The sequence below is a fragment of the Grammomys surdaster genome, unplaced genomic scaffold, assembly GCF_004785775.1.
Source record: "Grammomys surdaster isolate TR1022 unplaced genomic scaffold, NIH_TR_1.0 186, whole genome shotgun sequence".
NCBI classification, from domain to species: Eukaryota; Metazoa; Chordata; class Mammalia; order Rodentia; family Muridae; genus Grammomys; species Grammomys surdaster.
This window is the reverse complement of record NW_021604631.1, coordinates 6,159,079-6,178,513: the sequence shown is the minus strand read 5'-3', so window position 1 is coordinate 6,178,513 and position 19,435 is coordinate 6,159,079. Positions and strand designations below refer to the sequence as shown.

At 46.1% G+C, this 19,435-nt stretch overlaps 1 protein-coding gene across 1 annotated transcript in view; it reads right to left on the bottom strand.

Moving 5' to 3' along the window:
* Window positions 1-19,435, bottom strand: part of Tbxas1 (thromboxane A synthase 1) — a 164,891-nt gene that overhangs the window by 45,039 nt on the left and 100,417 nt on the right. The window contains exons 7-9 of the mRNA XM_028768455.1: window positions 17,486-17,634; window positions 15,496-15,626; window positions 11,006-11,320 (exon numbers count right to left, since the gene is read on the bottom strand). Of these exons, the coding sequence (XP_028624288.1) occupies window positions 11,006-11,320; window positions 15,496-15,626; window positions 17,486-17,634 (595 nt within the window). The remainder of the gene's footprint in view (window positions 1-11,005; window positions 11,321-15,495; window positions 15,627-17,485; window positions 17,635-19,435) is intronic.

The window sequence follows — 19,435 nt, the reverse complement described above, 5'->3', positions numbered from 1 at the left end:
CTTGGCAGGGGGTCTGTGACCCGCTCCCCCAGTGTTTGTGTGTTTGTTTTTTGTTGTTTGGCTCAGTTTTTGAGTATTTTGAGACAAGTTCTTAATTGTTTATTCCAGGGTAGCTTCAAATTCAAGATCCTCCTGCTTTAAAATCTGGAGTACTAGAGTTCCAGGTGTGCACCCCCAGTCCGGGGCCATCTCACCTCTTTGTCAGCCACTGGAGACAACTGACTCATCTATTTCAACTCCTTGCCTGCCTCTGAGAAGGTAAGGAGTTGGTATTCCCCTTCTAGTCCTAACTGACTAATTATGGTGTGTAGGAGAGGAAGTCACGACAACCAGAGTCTGGGTGGCTCTCTACCCATTCTAGTTCATAGCCAGGGGGTAGTGTGTTCCTTTCTCGGCTCCATAACAAGAATCCCTTGGCAGGGGGTCTGTGACACGCTCCCCCATAGCTCCTGCCCCAGTTTGGTCCCAGCAGGAGGAGGCCAGTGGAGTTTAATTACATTCCTCCTATAGGGAACATTCGAGAAATGAGCCTTTGAAAAACAACTTGTGCTACCAAAAGGAGGGGTGGGGGGCAATCAAATTAAGCAAGTGAGGAACAGTCTCCTGGTGTTCTAGAGGCCCAGTCTAAATATTTAAAAGTAAAAGACAGATTTCTAAATGCTCAGCCTCACAAACCTTCCACACTGCCTTTCACTGGAGAGTCACGAATCTCCTCAGATCTGGAATATGCATAGGCCTGGACGGGCGGGCTCATCTAGTCACTGTTATCACACATGCCATGTTCAGTCACCAAACATCTGAGACAGACAACACCACAACACAAAGCATAACACCACTCACAGCCTTGGGGTGGAACAGACTTACAGAAAGTCTGTAATACAAACGCTTCGGAAAGGCCCCTCTCATTCTGTGGTGATTCCCCAGTTCCTCCCCTCTTGGGTCTAAGGCATTAGAGGACTGGCCAGAGTCCCAGAGGAACCTCAGGCCAATGTTATAAATTTGCTAGCTTCTAGGGAACACTCATATCTTAGAAGGAAGTCCCTTGTTCTGGAGCCATCATGCCTGACCATATAACCTCCCGTCATATACCTGAGTGTATTCTCACATCATTCTCCTGGGTATGTGACTGCTTCAGACAACCAAAGTTCCCCTCCTTTTCTTGTTCTGAAGGTTCTAGACATCACCTGGTAGATCTGTGTGATACCCTACAAAAGCCCATGAGAGCACAGTTGTTTGACCGTGGGGACCACCTTGTGTATCCTCTTCAGTCTACATTACTCCCTCAGTGGTGACCCCTGTCAACTCCTTCTTTCCAGGAAGCAGTAACCCACTGGTTTTACCCAGGGTGCCTCTCTGCTGACCACATTTCAGATTTGCACTCAGATCTGCCTCCAGTTAGAGAAGGAGGGCACTGCATCCATGCTTGACACCTTTCAGCATCTGTATCTTGTAGGTCAGGTATGTATTAGGTGCTTTTCTGAGACCTGGTTGGGCCACTGGGCCTGTCAGATGTGGTTTCTGGTCCCCTGGGGCTGGCATCTTACCTGGGCTTGATTTTGGTGCTCTTGCCAGAGATGTGCAGGTTAATAGTAGCTAATATGTCAAGCTAAAATGATGGCAATCTGAGTCCTAGTGGTGGCATTCTGCATCTAGAAGTGGGTTGACAGGAGATCTTTTAAGGATTGTGAGTTTTCAAATTCCCATCAGACTGTGCTATTTGGAAACTTCTGTGCAAAATAGCATTTGTCAAAGGTGTCCAGGGAAGTCAAAACATAAAGTTTCCATTTACTCTTTTATTTCAAAAGCTAAGTGTAAGGAACACAGTCTATTCTTTTGTCATGTACAATAATTAAACAAAAGAACCACTTGGTTCAAATCTAATTCAAGGCCAAGTGGACCAGCAGAACACTGAGCTCCGCCTGCGGCTCAGGTAAATTTGTAATTCCTGCTTTTCTGGTTTGCTGTGAACTGAGTCTACATCTTACATGCTTAGCAAAGCCTGGATCCTCTAGAGCCCAAGATATCGAATATAAATCACTCTAAGTTGCCAAAGGAAAGGCACACATCCAGGCTGACTGGTGTGTTGCAGTCCTTGGAGGGCCATCTCTATACAGGTCACTTCTCTCTGGGTTCTGCAGGGATAGGGGTGGGGTAGGGAGAACTTGGAGCTTTCATTGCTAAACATCGAAAGAGCAAGTATAACACTTGCTGAGGCGGGGGCAGCTCGGGAGAAGCTGCTCCTGAATCCTTCCTGCCCGGATTCAACCTGCCTGCCTTGCTTACCTTATAGTTACCTTATAGTTATCTAGGGCTCCTTGATGGCTGAGACCTCTAGTGGGCAGTGAGCCTGGAGGTGAGGCAGGGGGATCTGGATCTCTCTGGATCTGGGGAACAGAGCTAGAACAGGAATGCAAGGGGAATAGGAAGGAGAGCAGATGGCGCTGAGGGCATTGAAGGAGAAGGGAAAGGAGCTGCAGCAGGGTAGAAGAGGCGGGCAGGGGAGGCACAGAATCAGGGGTACAGCTGTCTCTGTGAAGCTGGAGGAAAATCACAGTCTGGGTGGGTCTGTTTTCTCAGGGGTCACTGTGGGGGTTGGCACTGGACATCTGTATATGAAGGACTTTAGAGCCTTGGATGGTGACAGGGAGAGGCTGTGACTATTTACAGCCCAGATGGGCCCTGAGAGGTGCCACCTGCCCTTCTCTTCTGTTTGTGTAAAAGCCATGGGATTAGTGTCTCTGGTACCTGGCCCAAGTTTACTGGCCACTCTGCTCTGGGGACTCACAAGTGGTCCACGTAGAGTATCTGTTGTCAGTTTTCCCTCCAGAAACTATCTTGTTGGCAGCAGGGTTCACAGATCACAGTTTCTAAGAGCTGTAGGCATACTACCAGAGAGGTCCCACTTCACAGGTGTGAAGACTCCCTGCCCAACACTCATTCTTAGGGTGTTACATCCTTGAGTCAGAAACTCCCAGAAAGTCAGGAGAGTAGGCAAGTTGATGTTCACTTCTGAGCAACCCCTCACTGAGACTCCCTTTCCTCAAGTGACAAACGAAAGAGAATCGAAGTTCCCTTTGTCAATAACACTTTGGCAGGCAACCAAGACTGCTGGGTACATCAATTAATTCCTAGGAGAGCTTCAAGCCCAGACAGAGCTCCTGGCCTGAGGGGAACAGCATAGTGGGTGCATGTTGGATGTGACAGGTGTCCAGTTTATACAAGCGTACCGCATCTCTCTTACCGTCTTTGTCTGCTTTGAGCATGGGTTTAAATCAACCAGAAGCATGCCCTCACTCCCATCAGAGAACTACTTAAGGAGGCAAGAAAATTGTAGGATAAATTTAGGACTAACGGATTTCCAAGATGTGTTAGGATGGAATGAGTCCCAAAACACTCTATCTCCCATCCATAAAATGACTGGTATCATCATTGGAATAATCTAGAAATCACTAAAATTTATTCACAAAAGGTGAGGCACTGTAGAACTTTGAGGCCTTCATTATCATTAGGAATAAATACACAGTGAGTCCACGCACATCACAGTAGGAGTGGGATTTACAGTTGAAGGGCCTGGCTCTAACCTTGTCTGCTGCCGACAGACAACATCAGACTCTAGAGTTCCCTGGAAACTCTAAGGAATGCAGATGCTCTGGCCCCACTCCAGATCAGCCCAACAGGAATCTGCAGCTTAGCTCCATAGTTCCTATGCATGTTAAATTGTATGTGTGTGCATGTGTGCACATGTGCACATATATGTGTACGCATGTGTGTGTATGTGCCTGTGTGCATGTGTGCATATGTGTATACGTGTGCATGTGTGCGTGTGTGCATGTGTGCGTGTGTGTGTGTGTGAAGAGGCGAGAAGTTGACATTTGTGCTATCCTCTGTTGTTCTCTCTTGTCTGGCCTGGAACTTACCAGGTAGACCAGGCTAGTCTCAAACTCAGAGATCTCTGCCTGCCTCTGTCTCCTAAGTGCTGGATTAAAGGTACGCACCACCATGAGATGAGGTCTCTTACTGAACCTAGAGCTAATCATCTGGGTAAGATTATCCAGACAGCAGGTCCTGAAACTCTCTTGTCTTTGCCTCTCTAGTGCTAGATTACAAACATATATTACTCTATCTGCCTTTTTACATGGGTGCTAGGAATCTAAACCCAGGTCCTCCTGCTTCCTTGACAGATATTTTACTAGCTGAGCCATCTCACCAGCCCCATATATTTTTAGCCTTTGGCTAGTGCTGCAGCCTGGGCCTGCTCCATACTGCTCCCAACCTGCCTCTTATTTTTTATGCTTGGAAATCAGGGTGTTCTTGCTTCTGCGTAGTTGCTTTGTGTTCAATGCATTGCTGGGAGATCTAAATGAGAGGGGGCAGTTCTGCAGAGCCATGGGGACTGTTGGCTTGGTGTGGAGCTGACAGGGAACACCCAAGCTCACTCAGACTTCCATCAGACTTGGACAAAGGGACGAACGCTGGCTGATTGAGAGCCCCATTCCCAGTTTCAGCTCCATCCTCCTTCCTGTGTGACCCTGTATGTGATCCTAGCTGGGAGACTCCCGCAAACCCCCATAGTGAGGACAAATTTATGATAGGCTATCCAAATAGTTTCCAACCCAATGTTCCCCCCATGACAAAAGGACACGTGTATTTATGAAATAGCTGCTTGTGGCTAAGGGTTATTTTATTTTTATAACCATGGGATACGTTTGGCTCTTTGAGATCCTCTGGATGCTTCAAGGAGCAAATTCCCAACCTTTCTGGAATTAAGCAGCGTGAGCTAATCAGCTGAAGAAAGCAGCATGGAACGTTCTTTGATCCTTAGGAGAGGTAGGAAGAAGAAGATGTGTTTTAATTAGATCTTTATAATGTGACAAAGTGGCTGTTGGAGAGCTCTGGGGAGTTGATTGTCCTTCTAAGTCATGACTGTGTTCAAACTACCCTGAGCAGAGACTGTATATCACTGTCGTCCAGTTTGTGATAAATTTATAACTAGGTTCTGCAGAGCAGATTTATATCAACAATTAAGCAGAAGGAAAATGGCTCATAAATTTTGGCTGGCACGGTCTGGCACCAAAGAGGAGGCAGGAAAATGGTTTAGCCAGATCAAAAGTCAAGAATTTCAACCGGATGTGCTAAAGCTATAGCAAAAACAGTGTGAAGGAAAGAATTGTATTTTTTTCTCTCTCATCCTTTAAAAATCATGTATTGGAGCATACAGTGACACAGCCTTATATCAGAGGCCTGCACCGATGGGCTAAGTCTTCCCCTGATCCTTTGTGACTAGCCTAACAGATGCACCCACTCTTCTGTCTGATTATGATTGGTGGCAAGACGACATGCGGGAATGACAAGTTCTCCACAGGTCCCAGTGACCTGAGAAGGACAACACTGTGGTCCAAATATTCAGCTACCAGAGTTTATGTCTTGGGTTTTGGTCCCTCATTTTATATGTGAATGCTATGGGAAGGTAGAGCCTTTGAGAAATTAGGCTTAGACAAGGTCATGGGGCAATAACTGAATTTATGTCAAAGAAGCTGAGGGGCTAGGAAGTGGCTCAGCTGGTGAAGTGCTTACAGTGTGAAGATCTGAGTGTGGATGCTTGGTGTTCATGTGAAAAGCTGGGGTCAGGGGTATGTATGTGCATGTATGTATGTATATATGTGTGTATATGTATTTGTGTGTGTGTACATGTATGTGTGCTTGTGTATCTGTGTGCATATGTGTGTTACATGTGTCTTTGTATGTGTGTGCCTGTATATATACATATATACATATATATGTATACATATTTTTTTCACAAAGACAAACATACATAAAACCAAAAGGAAAGGAGCAAAGACGAAGCTAGCAAGCTTGCTATCTCATCATGTGACATTCTCTGACATGTCATGGAGCAAAAAGAAAGCCCCTGCCACAACCTGACCAACAGACTCTGGTACCCCACCTCTAAGAGGTAGTAAATGAATATCTCTCTCTCTCTCTCTCTCTCTCTCTCTCTCTCTCTCTCTCTCTCTCCCTCTCTCTGTAACTTGTCTATTTTCGAGTCTTCTGTTACAGCCAAGACACTGGAAGAAATTATGTGTAGTCTAGAGAGATGCCTAGAGACAAGGACTGTCAGGCAGATTATAACTGTTATATTTTTACTAGAATAGAAGCCTGCTCCCTGAAAGGAAAGAGGCAGCCAAAGCCAAATGGGTCAGAGTAGACAACAGGAGATGGAACAGTGCTAGGCAGAAGGCAAGAGCTGAAAAGCCTGTCGTGTTTCCCAACAAAGAGGCATCCATTATGTTGTTTTTGCTAAAAGTGGAATTTTTGAACTCTCGACTTTCGTGGCCGATGTATCTATCACCTCTTGATTGGTGAAGGTTACACTATGACAGCCTGCTAGCCTGGGCTTCACTGTAAGCAGTAGGAAGCATCAAGTATCCCTGTGGAAGTCACAGGAAGCAGCCACATCATGTATAAGAAATTCACTGTTGGATTCACAGTCCTGATCTCATAAAGCTGATCTGAGAAGTTCTGGGGGAGGGAAAGCATGGTCTCCTAAAGGAAAATTAGAATGTGGGAATTTCTAATTTGGGAGCCATGGATTCTATGCCCACAGCTGGGACAAGCTGGTGTTTTGGCTTCCCAGAAGTCATTCACCCCACTTCCAGGACAGGATCGGAGGGGTCTACTTGCCCACCCACTGAAAGTCTAAGAGAAAGGAATGAGGCCCACTTTCTTTAAAGACAGAGATGGATAAGTGACCCAGGCCCAAGGCAACCAGGACCCTGTGTTCTCGTTGTAAGTGGAGGGATCTATCCTTGAGGAAAAGTGAAACTTTTGTGTGAGAATCTCGGAAAGAGAGCTGTTCTTCTCCATGCAGGACTTAGCCTTACTGTCCGCTGCTCCTGTCTCCCTAATGTGGAGGACAGCGGTAACTGCTGGAGGTGAAGCTCTGTGATAGAGGGGTTTAATGCTAGCTCATTGAGTCATCAGACTAGAGAAGTGTACCTACCACCTCACAGTTCCCCCAGGCAGGAGTCCTTCTACTGAAACTCTCAGGCAGGGGCTGGGGACTTGGCTCGTTCTGTAAAGTGCCTGCTGTAATAGCCATGGCCCTGACCTTGGGTCCCTGACACCTACGAGTAAGTAAGGTGTGTCAGCTTATTTCACGGCTGTGAGGATGAAAGCCCAGACTCCAGAACCCATGTAATGCTGCGTGGGAGTAACACCTGCCTATAATTGCCAAACTCAGACGGTGGAGATGGGGAGTCCTCAGACAGACTCGCCATACAGAAACCCCAGGTTCAACTGAGAGACACTGCCTCAGTGGAGAAGATGGAGAGAAATGGATCGAGACGCCAAACTCCAGCCCTGGTCCTTGACATGCACGTGAACACGTATGTACGCGCGCATGCCCACACCACACACACACACACACACACACACACACACACGCTTGAAGGGATGGGAGAGACTGAGTGTGATAAGACTGCCCAGAGCTACTGAAACCGAGAGACAGAGAGAGCACGGGGCTGGAGCTCTTACATCAACAATTCCTGACAGGAGCCCACCTCTGGAGGCTGCCATGTCCTGGAGTCTACCTGGGCGAACTGTTGTTGCTTATACTTATCTCTTTTGTCATGGGGGGGGGGAGGGGCACCATCGCTAGTGTATGGAAGCCAGGTGATAGTGTAAGGTCTGCTTTTCTCATTCTGCAGTGTGGGTTGTTGGAGGGGATCAAGCTTGGCAGGAATTGCCCTTACCGCCTGATCTTTCTCACCTGCCTATTGGGTGACATTTTCTACCACTGCCTGATGCAGTCTCGTGTGACACAAGGCTTTTTTTGTTATTGTTATTGTTTGTTTTTGTTTTTATTACGGAGGAGGATAGTAGCTCTCATCACATTCCCAAAAGGAAATTACTGGAGGGGAGATGGTACGGATAGAAGGAACTAGAGCCAGGATCCAGACACTTGAATGACAGGTCATCAAGGAGACCTTCTCTGTAGAGCTAGGCCAGAACACCCTGGGCATAGGGAGTGTCTATAGCCGTGGAAGCTGGCGTTAACTGGCACTCAAGAGATATTTGTTGAATGGAAACCGGCAGGAAAGTTATAACAAATCATACTTTACATGCAAATTTTCAGGAATATTTTCAGGGAAATACTTAATGTGTGAACAGCTAATCTGCATTTCCATGTCCTGACAGATGGCCTATATTAACAGAGTTCTGCGTCTAGTAAAAATAAATAAATAAATGAAAGGAGAAAGAGAGAAAAGGCAAAAAAGAAAACCTGCAAGTACTCACTGAGTGGGGCCCGTGAGCAGGACTGAGCAGAGCAGTGAGCTCCCCAGCTATCTCATTCATTGTTCAAGCAAGGCAACCTGGACACATCCTCATCTGTCAAAGACTACCTCAAATACTGTCCAGAGCGAGAAAACAGCCCTCAGGCTGGCGTGGGTGGAGTAGAACATTCTTTCTTGGGAGATAGTTCTGGGTTCCAATTGTCTAGTGCTGTATTCTCAAAATGAACCAGAGACTAACGTCATCAGAACCTCTGGGATTGTTAATCAAAAATCCAGTACCTCTCCCCCGCAAGCCTATATTTACAGAATCAGAACTTCTAGGGCCAACACCCTGAAATCTGCCTTCCAGTCATTTCAGAGAGTTGAAAACGTTCACCTGGTACAATCAGTCTGCATGACCATGGGTCTCCCCAGTACTTGGGGACACCGAGCCTTTGCTTCATGGGAGGTGGCCTTTTGGGGAAAACGATGCCTGGTCTCAGGCTCAGAGGCTGAAAGAGGCCAGGGTTTGGTGAGTTGGCATTACCTTCCTTGAGGTCAGGTCTAGTTCAGGCCATGGAGGAAGTGAGGACATAGCATCAGATTGTGTATGGGAACATTTCTATGCCCACACCTTCATACCCAGATAGTCCAGGTTGTAGTTGGTGAACCTGACAGGCTCCCAGAGCTTTGTTGCTTTTTGGATATCACAGTAGCCTAGAACCGATCGTACATATCTTATATGGCCACGGAGGGGTTCTTTTGGAAGGAATATTGCTTAATAGACTATTGGCCGTTAACCCCCTCAGAGTGAAGATAGTGACCCCACCTCTCAGAGCATTTGCACCTCCCCTGAGCCTCTGTCCAGTGTAGCACATCGCAAGGTGCCCCTCAGTTGCATCTACAGCCCCCTCTTCATTTGACTTGCCCTTTGGCTTGAGACTAAGAGCTAGTTTTCCCTCAGCCTTCCTCAGGAAGGCATCTTCCCCAGTTCTCAGCCTTGGGACTTCAGCACACCTGATCTTGGGGCTGGAGTCAATTTGCTTAGGCATATTGCTGTTCCCATGCCCTGACAACAACAATTGGCCCATGGATGGACATGGGATTCTGGTCAGTGACCTCTGTGACTTTTAGTCACACATCCTCTTTGGTGGTAAACAGTGCAGAAGCTTGTGGAACCAGACTCCCTCGTCAGACTTTCTATGGTTTCCCAAGGACAGGATGGTTAAGCATGGAGTCAAGAGGAGGGAACAGCCAAAAACTAAGGTCAGAGAAACTAAGGCACGAGGTATCTTTGAGGCCCCACTAAATATTTTCCTGACGTCTCATTCACTCTCAAACTGAGCAAGATTTTGTACCCATACAAATGCTTGTTTTGCTAAAATCAGTTTGACTCAGGGTTTAGTTACCGGGTGCTAAATATGTTCTAAAAGACACACTAGGCTATAGCCCATCATCTCTGACCTTCCTTTCTCCTCTGCTCCTCAACTGGAACCAAATATTAAATAACTACCAATAAAGCAGTCTGAGACAGGTGGTAGGGTGATCTGGATTCATGGCTGGTTGGAATTCCATGCTTGAAGAATATTGATTAGTGGATCGATGTCGGTCCGGAGGAAACCCTGTCCTGTTGAACATTTTAATCAATGAGACTTGGATGAGATGGAAGGCATGGTTAGCAAGTCTCAGATGACACTAGCTGGAGGAAATGCTAATATGACAGATGGCAGAATCAAGAGTCAAAATTATTTTGACTTCGTGGAAGAGTAATAAGGTGAAATACAAACTCTTGCGCCCAGGCTCAAAAGATCAATCTGTATAAGTGGGGGACTGGGGATGCCCGGCTTGGCAGCTGTCATCAAAGAACTGGAAGGTGACCATAGAGGCTCATGTTGGAGCAACTTGTCGCAGTCCTTCAGGTTTCAAATATTTATAAAGTGACTTGGAGAAGAAGACTAACTTTGCCTCTACTTTCCCAGTAGGATGAAAGGTAGAGTTTTCTAGGAAGTAGAAAATTCTGGTTATGTATATATTTAACCCTAATGCTTCCAATAGCAAAATAGGGCACATTCCAAAGCTGTGACTATATCTGTGTAATGATATCAGAATGTAATAATGGACAAGATCCCACTGTGGGGATTTTTCTTATTTAAAGTGATTCAGGGGAGTGTAGCCTCCAGAGAAAACCACGAGGTGGAGAACAGCCCAGCTCAAGGCAGGCGGCTGCTGCAATCTACTACAGAGGGGCTTCGCCTCCAAGGAATACCCAGAATGCATCTGTGCTTGGGCTCTCTGGCCCGTTCATTCTACCATCTTTTTCATGTGATTGGGCCTCCTCCTCTGATCTCTTCCTGCCTCATTGGGTTTCCTGTGCTCACTTCTGCCTTCAGATTCAGTTCCCTTTGCTGACTCCCCTCTCCTGTCTTCCTCAGGGAGGCTGCCCCACAGTCAGATCATGTGATAGCCAGACCCCTTCTCTATGGCTGCCCTTTGACCCCCAATTCCTTCCTGGGCCTCTGCAGGTACCCAGAGCCAGTCTCACAAGCTCTTTATTTTCCTGTCATTCTGAACACCCTGTTTTACCTGCTAGCCCAGAGAACTAGAGAAGATGGGTGTGGCCTTATTTTATCTTACAAACTTAGAACGTGATTTTGGCAAGTTATTAATCGGAAGCTCTACCAAATTTACTGCAATGTGGATGCCTGTGGACACCTAGACCCTACTGTACTCACGTGCTTCTCCATGAAGAGGTCCACCTCTTTCAGAAGCCTCTCCTGGCAGTCAGGGTGGGTGGCCAGCAGGTATGTGGTGAAGGAGAGCGTGTTTGTGATGATCTCGTGGCCAGCAATGAGGAAGAGGAAGGCCTGGCCCACAATTTCATCCATGGTTAAAGGCTTGGATGTAGACGTAGCATGGCACCTTTGGGGTGGGTCTCCTGTGCACTCAGCAGAGGACAGGGCTTCTGCGACCATGTCAAAGCCTTCCACACCCACAGAACTCATGGAACGCTGGGCATCCAGCACCATCTGCAGGAAGTCTCTCCGTCTCTGAGGATGAGAGAAAAAGGCATATTAGAGCCACAGGATGAGCTAGGGTACAGGGTAGGGGGAGAAGCTCCTGGGTGGCTTCTGAACGGCTAAGTAGGAACAGGTCCCGGTCACTGTGTTATCTGAGATGGTGAGAGCCGGTGCCCACCTGAATGACAGCAGTGAGGGGCCGACTAATGTCCCAGTGAAGAAATGAGGCTGTTCCCTTCTTTGCCATTATGCAGACTTAGGGAGCAACAGTGGGATTACTTAATACATGCAGGATGTAATGGTGAGGGCGGAGTCTTTCCATCTCTATCACGTGTATATTGTGTGTGTCTGGAATCCTCAAACTCTTCTTTTGCGGTTATTTACAGAATAGTCACACCTACCTGTGAATATAATCACCCTGCTGAGTTGGAGAACAACAGACTTAGTTCTCTTACCCATAAAGGCTTGGGTACCCAACCACCCCCCTTTTCTCTTCCCTTTCCTCCACCCTCCCCAGCCTCCAGAGACCACCTTTCTCTGTTTTTGAGATTAGATTTTCAGTTTCAGCATACCCAACAAGCATGTTGTGTTTGTTTTTCTCTTCCTTGCTTATTTCACTTAACATATTATCCTTTATTGTCTTAACTATGTAGCTGAAAACCAACAGACTCCATTCTTTTATAGGGCCAAATAATATTCTTTCTTGTTTATGTACCATGTTCCCTTCATGTGTTCTGGATGAGGTCATTCCATAGGCTGATTCTCTCCCCACTCCCCCGAAATACTGTGCTTAAAATAAAGCATGTTTTAGAGCTGTAGACACAGTGGGATCTCATCCTTAAAACAGGAAGTATATCAGCTAGAGAACTGTGTATCCGTTCATGTGTAGTAAACATTTGTCAACCTATACTCAGCAGATCCCTAGAGCCAGAGGAGGTGGGAAAACCAAGGTCTTTTAGTTCTGATTAATGCTTTCTATGCGTTTTGTTCTATTGGCTGAATTTCCAATGAGAAAACACCTGATAGACTTCAATCAGAGCATATTTATTCTACTGTTTATTCTACTGTTCACTCTGCAAGGACATAGTGGATGGCTATAAGTTTTCTCACACAGCCGACAGTCAACAGGATGGAATGGGGGTTTGGAATATGGGGGAGCTCACTCGGGTGAAGCTTGTCTTCAAAGCCCCCAGACTTAGCAGGCTGCTTCCGATGGAGTCCCTTTTTTACTCTCCAGTAGTCCCTGATCTCCTTTGAGTACTTAAAGCTCCCTTATCATTTTCTCTACCTTCCTTATCAGTAATTTGCATATCCTTTACATTTTTGACTGCCACTAATTCTAACTATAGGAGTGTTTACAGAGGCTTTGGTGTTCAAAAAGTGTATTCCATGCACATCCTTTCTTTGAAATGCCCTTTAATGTGATGAATGACAACCAGGATGCTGCTCTTTCTTGAAGTTTATGGGATTAAAACAGCACGAGGGGAGTATCAGAACCTCCAACAGGAAAATATTATAATTTCAAAGTATTTTCCTAGTTGTGGTGTTTTCTCAGAACATTAGCTCCTGAATTTCTGTCTCATGAATAATCTTGGCCCCTCACATCCGCATGTAATTCCATCTTTTAAGTTTGTTGGCATTTTGTATGTGGATACTTTTTCTGCTCCATGAGATGAAAAGCAACCCCAGGGTGTGACCCTCCCCCTCCTTGCTAAGTGCATATTAAACAAGCAATAGAATCTTCTACAAATCAGAATGTAAAACAATAGGTACCCTCGGGGATGGGTACATTGGGTTTGGTTTCAACTGTTCAACTGTCATTTGGAGCAGGAGGCCTTTGTCAGTGAACAGCTTAGTGACCATCAAAAGTGTCTTCTGGGACATCGAGGGTAGGGCTTACCAGTAAGGGCTTACATTCATTGAGGCTGAGGAAGCAAGGTCTCCATTTCCCACCAGCCTGTTGCCAATATAGGAAACCTGGGCTTCCTCACTATGCCCTGAGCCTGCCCACTTAGCTGTCCAAATGGCTTCTTAACTGCTATTGGTCAGCATCTGGGTGGCTATTGCTGACCTGTCACAGTGGTCCAGGGAAATTGAACATCTGAGGCTCCCTGGATATGATTGGAGAAGCAAAGCACACTCTTAGGCTGCATGTCATGGCTTAGTCCCTGAGGCTTGGCTGTAGCTTTTCCTGGGTGAATAGGGGTAATGACAGACAGCTCACAGTCATATCTATACCACATATTTTTCCAGAAGCGGCATGGTGGCTGGCATTCTTTCCTCTTATCCCAGCTCAGCCAGACTGCTAAAAGGGCTGAGAAGGCTTGCAGAAATGTTGTTGTCTTAACTGCCAGCTAATGAGGCCAGGGGAAAGGGCCTCTCTCTAGGGTTCATGAGCCATAGAACAACATTAGTGCAGACGAGATTCTTCCGTTCACAGAGCATCATGAAGGCCCATTTAGGATGGAAACAGGACTGGTTGATGGTCATATCCAAGAAAAATACATGCCCTGATAGATGTAGGTGTCTAATCCACCCATCGGCTCAAGCTTAGAAAAATATTTACCTTTTAACATCTGTGCGGCATTTTCACTGTGCAAACACACATCTGTTTGATGGAATGTATACAGAGTTCAGAAGGGTTCTAAGTGAGTTTTCTTAGTAACTGTATAGCTCTGTCTTGACATGGGCAGCTCTGGATTTGTGGTTGGGAAGTTTTTCTCAGATCAACTCATTGTTTGAAACAAATAGCTGTAAAGTTTATAGAAGGAAAAGCTTGAGGCAATCCCAGTAATTGGCTTTTTAATAACCTCTCACCTCTCAGTCACTCAGAGCAACAGGGTTTGTTGTTTTTTTTTTTTTTAATTTTTAGCCTGGTTTTACAGCCAGTGGGTTTCAGGCTAGGGCCCGTGTGTGTGTGTGTGTGTGTGTGTGTGTGTGTGTGTGTGTGTGTGAGAGAGAGAGAGAGAGAGAGAGAGAGAGAGAGAGAGAGAGAGAGAGAGCACTCTCACAAGGCAGCCCTTTGCAGCAAATGGTGAAGTTTGACAATGGTTCTTTATCTCTTGTCCTTTGGGCTTATCCTCTCAACCTTAGAAACATATGCTTGAATGAAATTGTCCTGACCTTTCTGACTTTAAAGTGGGGCCAGGTATACCAGTTGGCCCATTTTCCCCCACCTCTAAGGCCATTCAAGTGGAGCTGATGGTGGTATAGGCCAAGGGGTTGGGTGCTTGTATGTATGTCCCTACACCTTCCCTATCCAGATACAGTTGCTACAGAGTCTCCAGGGTTTGCAGCTGAGTAGGACAGGTTGCTGCCCAAGGCTGCTAAATGCATCAAGCTACTAATTGACTTGGATTTCATTCTAGGCCAGTGCCTTAACCATCAGGCCTCACGAGTCCCTCTGAGCCACAGTCTTTGAGAAAACCCTTTTAAAGCTCCATCTTGCTCAAGGCAGTTAAGGGAAAGCCCTTTTAGTCCTTTTTTTTTTTTTCTTCATTTTAGTGACTGTCTTCAGTGCAACAAGACCCGTAATGGACAACTTTAATGTGGGCAAGGAGTATCTCTGATGTGGAAAGATTATTTCTCACACTGAAAATTGCATACTACTCAGAGTCAAGTTTAACCAATATTTACTTATCCCTACTGTGTGCCAAGCAGGGTGTGAGTCTGTAAGGGAAAAGGGAAACACAAAAGCCTGCTAAAGAGAGCAGGGAGCCTCAATCACAAATTTTCTAGCAAGAGTCTCTGTGCTGAAAGGGAATATGGGATTGATTGACAGTTGCCTAAACTTCTTGCTAATATTTATGCTATTCATGCTATGAAGCCCCATCTTGCTGTTTTTCAGCAGAAAGACTATGCTCATGAAAATTGCATGAGGTGCTGACTTAGAAAATTTGGGGGTGGGGGTTGGGCTACTGCAACTTGTGCTTGGGGGTAACAGCTAGGTAATGTGAGACAGTTCAGAGGTTGGCATTCGTTCAATAACTCACATCGGCGATAGGCACATTGGTGGAGACTCCTATCCTTCCCATCCCTCCTTCCTAATACTTTCTACTGACTCCGGAAAAAGCTCAGAAGGAAAGACTAGTAAAGGATAGACCCGTGTGATGTGAGGAGTTGTGGGGGATGGAGAAAGAAATGAGAGAGTGATGCCAAATTAGGTTCCATTCTGTTTCCAGGCTGTGTCCTATAAAAATAGTTACCTCTTCTGCTGCTTGCTGGTCCCGTAAGGCAATCACATTCCTAATGAGTGTGTTAAAAAAGCCATTCAGTTCATCTCGGTTCTTATTGGGCAGAATCCGGGCCAATGGGACCATTATGGATGGAAATGATACTTGAAAGAGAAAAACAAAAGTAGCATTGAAGGGAGAGTGGTAATGAAGCAGGGCTATTAGACTCCTGTGACTGGGAAACGAGCACCAGCCCTGAGTCAGAGTCACTTGGGAGGCCTGTCTTCCCCGTGGACTCAGCGTTTCTCGGAGCAGGGCTTGATAGGACTCTAGCTTTCTATTCCAGTCCTGTACATCGTAAGCAATCACTGAACGCCTGTGCAATAAAGTGAGTCCTCATGTGTACCTGGCCTTGCAAACCCAATTTTTACACTTAGAAATTCCTATCTCCAATCTTAGAGGGGTGTGTGTGTGTGTGTGTGTGTGTTTTTGCAGTTCATCAGAACAGAATGGGCTGTGTGCCAAGCCTTCACAGGGACATAGAAGACCATCTACTTTATATTGATTTTCTGGTTATTTGTATTTGTCTTTCTCTGGATAAACGTCCCCACAGCAGCCATCTGAATTGTCCCTAAGACATGCTGTTGCAGCTGTTGACAAAGACACTGGCATCATCCACTGCGGATATTCCCCTGCCGTGCAACCTGCAACCTGGGTTCTTAGGAGAAGGTTCCCTGGATCCAGACATTTAATATTTTGCGAAGAGATGTTCTGGACCCAGGGATGAAGCTTTGCCACAGGGGCATGTGACTCTGCTCAGACTCTCAGCCTGCCTAGTTGCACATAACCTTTTGTGTTGAGTCAGGCTGGAGACAAGATCCCAGAGCTCATACACCCCTGTTTAAAAGTACAGTGAGCAGGGGCCTTGTTAATGGAACTTTCTGCCTGCCTATGATTAAAGTTCATAGGAGAGGCAGCCTTAGCCCCAGCAGACCTCCTGGACACACAGAGGCTGTGTGACTCCACACAAACACCTACAGGTTTCAGTGTGCTGAGGATAAAGGTGACAGGACTTCCTGATGGAACTGGCTCAGAGATGAGAAGAAAAGCTAGCAAATGGTCCATGATTCCAACACTCAGGAGGGTGAGGCAAGAGGGTTGTTAATCGGACATCAGGCAAGGTTGTATAAACAAGATCCCATCTTAAAAAAGGAAGAGGAGAGGAGGAAGGGGAGCAAAAGAGGAAAGATGAAGGGGAAGAGCTGGGAGGAAGAAGAGGGGAAGGAGGAAGAGAGGAAGAAGAGGTGGAGAAAGAGTAGGAGGAAGAGTAGGAGGAAGAGAAGGAGGAGGGGAGGAAGAGGAAGAGAAGAGGAGGAAGAAGAGGAGAAAGAAGAGGAAGAGGAGAAGGAGAAGGAAGAGGAGGAGGAAGAGGAGGAGGAAGAGGAGGAAGAGGAAGAAGAGGAGGAAGCTGGACAAGAGGTGACTAGATGATGCCAATATAGCAGAGAGGCAGGGAAGAGCTCAACAGTACAGCAACAGCAACACACTGTTTCCATAAAAGCAAGACAATACCAGAACTGGCCAGAAGGCTCCCTTGTAAAATCAATTCAAGTCTTGTTAACGTGAAGCCTCCTTCGAGTGACCCATTGGGTGATTTCTTGTTTAGGAGTTGTTGGATTCTGGTGGAGAAGTCCTCAGAAGAGGGTTTCGAGTGATGGGACAAAAACCAACCAACCAACCAACCAACCAACCAACAAACAAACAAAACTAACCCTGGGAAATGAGAGTCGTTGGGTTCTACTCTTGAATTTCCCTTCCTATGCATCAGGATTACCTGCGTTGGTGATAAGTCAGCTCAGATTGTGACAAGAGAATTCTAGTGGCTCCAGGGAGACAAAGTTTCTGCAGGACAGACAACTCTGAGATCCCTGAGGGAACTCTCCTGGTGGAAGAGACTCAACCCTGCAAGGTGTCCTATGGGTGGTGACCTGCCCTCACTACCTTGGGTAGGGGCTGCACTTACAGATTAAAGCCAGGAGAGGCCTGGGGATACAGAAGGCAAAAACACGTCGGTAGTGTTGCACAAAGGGATCTTCCGGAGCATTCTGGGAGTCCACCTGGGTGCCAAAGGCCACACTGGCCACCACATCTGTGGTGTAACAGCAGTAACACCTGTGGACACAGAAATGATGGAATTTGAAAGATTCTGGATTGCCCCTCCCACAGCACACCCCTCCTGAGGTCGTGGGAAGGAAGCTTCCTGGATGAGCAGCAACAGCAGGATATGACTGAAGGCTTTAACAAGGAGCTTACGGAAGAGAAGGTGAGGGCAGGACATCACTAACTCAGCCTTAGAACAGAGTTACACAATAAGATATATACCTTCCAGGGGAGGGATGCCTTCCTGTGGAGAGAAATGGGGGCCCCAAAGCCTAGGAGCTTTAGCCCCTATGCATGTGGGCTTTAACCCCTATGCATGCATAGCCCATCTCAGGCCAGAATCTAATGATTAATTGATAGCTGTCAAATTGGCATTGATGAATGAATCTAATTAGCTCATTTTATTAACTCCCCTCCATCATTTTTCCTTCTAATGATTTGGCAGGCTTTTTTTTGAGATGTAGGTAGTCCTGACTAGTCTCTGTCTTTCCTATGCTGGGACTATAGGCATGCACCACTATACGTGATAATTTTGCTGTTTTAAAAAGTGCAACAGAGAGATGGCTCAGTGGTTAAGAGCAATGACTATTCTTCCAGAGGTCCTGAGTTCAATTCCCAGCAACCACATGGTGGCTCATAACCATCTATAATGGGATCTGAAGCTCTCTTCTGGTGTGTTTGAAGAGACTGACAGTGTATTCATATACACTAAATAAATAATAAATAAAAGCATGTAACAAACAAAACAAACAAAAACAAGGGCTCTTCTCACTCAAATGGATAAAAGACAAACTTAGGGGTAGGCTTACAGGATATATTTAATTTACTATTGGAAGTACACATTGCCTTTTCCAAACAAAAGGAAAAGTATCTTCCAATAGCATCAGAAAATTTAAATAACCCCAGGATGGGAAGCCTGTCTCTCTCAATGCCATTTTAAACTAGCATTATTCTTTTACAAGATGTTATGTGTTCATTGTTTTGTATACATTTACACAGTGTGTGTGTGCATGTATGTTAGTGTGTGCATGACGGGGCCATGGTACACATGTGCCACAGTGCACATCACATGTGAAAGTCATAGGACAACTTTGTGGTATCAGTTCTTTCCTTGCACCTTTGTGTGGTTTTTGAGGATCAAACTTGGGTCGTCAAGTTTTCCAGGCTCACCTTTGACCTCTGAGCCACCTCACCAGTCCCCACCATCCTCCTTTTGGTTTCCTTACAGGCATTGCCATCGTAAGGACTTTTTAAGGAGTCTAATATCTGGGTTATTATTCTTCTACAACTGTAACATCTGCGTTTGTCATTGATACAGTTAGTTCTTTGCACGGGTCCTACAGCCACCAGCGTACCATCAGAGAGTAAATCGCTTGACTCGATGACTCTGAAATGTTGACGAATTATATCGATTCCCTGTCGATGTGAAAAGTATGCATGGCTCCTGAATGAGGTCCCACCAGACCCTAATGCTTGACGGTTCCAGGACTGAAGAGTCATCTGCTTTGCTTTAATAGCTGAGGAGGCCATCTTATCTTCCTCCACCTTCTGCCCACTCTGGGAGAGTGTGGATGAGAAGGTTTGTCAACAGCTGGGAACAGCATAAACGCTGCTGTTGACTAGCCTGTGGTTTTATGGGCAGTGATGATTCTGAGTCAGCTGTGGCTGACCTGCAGTCATTCTGTCCCCAATCTGCTACCAGCCATGATTTAGCATAAAGCATCTAAAAGTTGCTAGGAGAAAAGTCAGTCAGTTGCTTAAATTGCCAGCTACATATACTTAACCTCACTCTCCTACCCACCACTCAGCTACA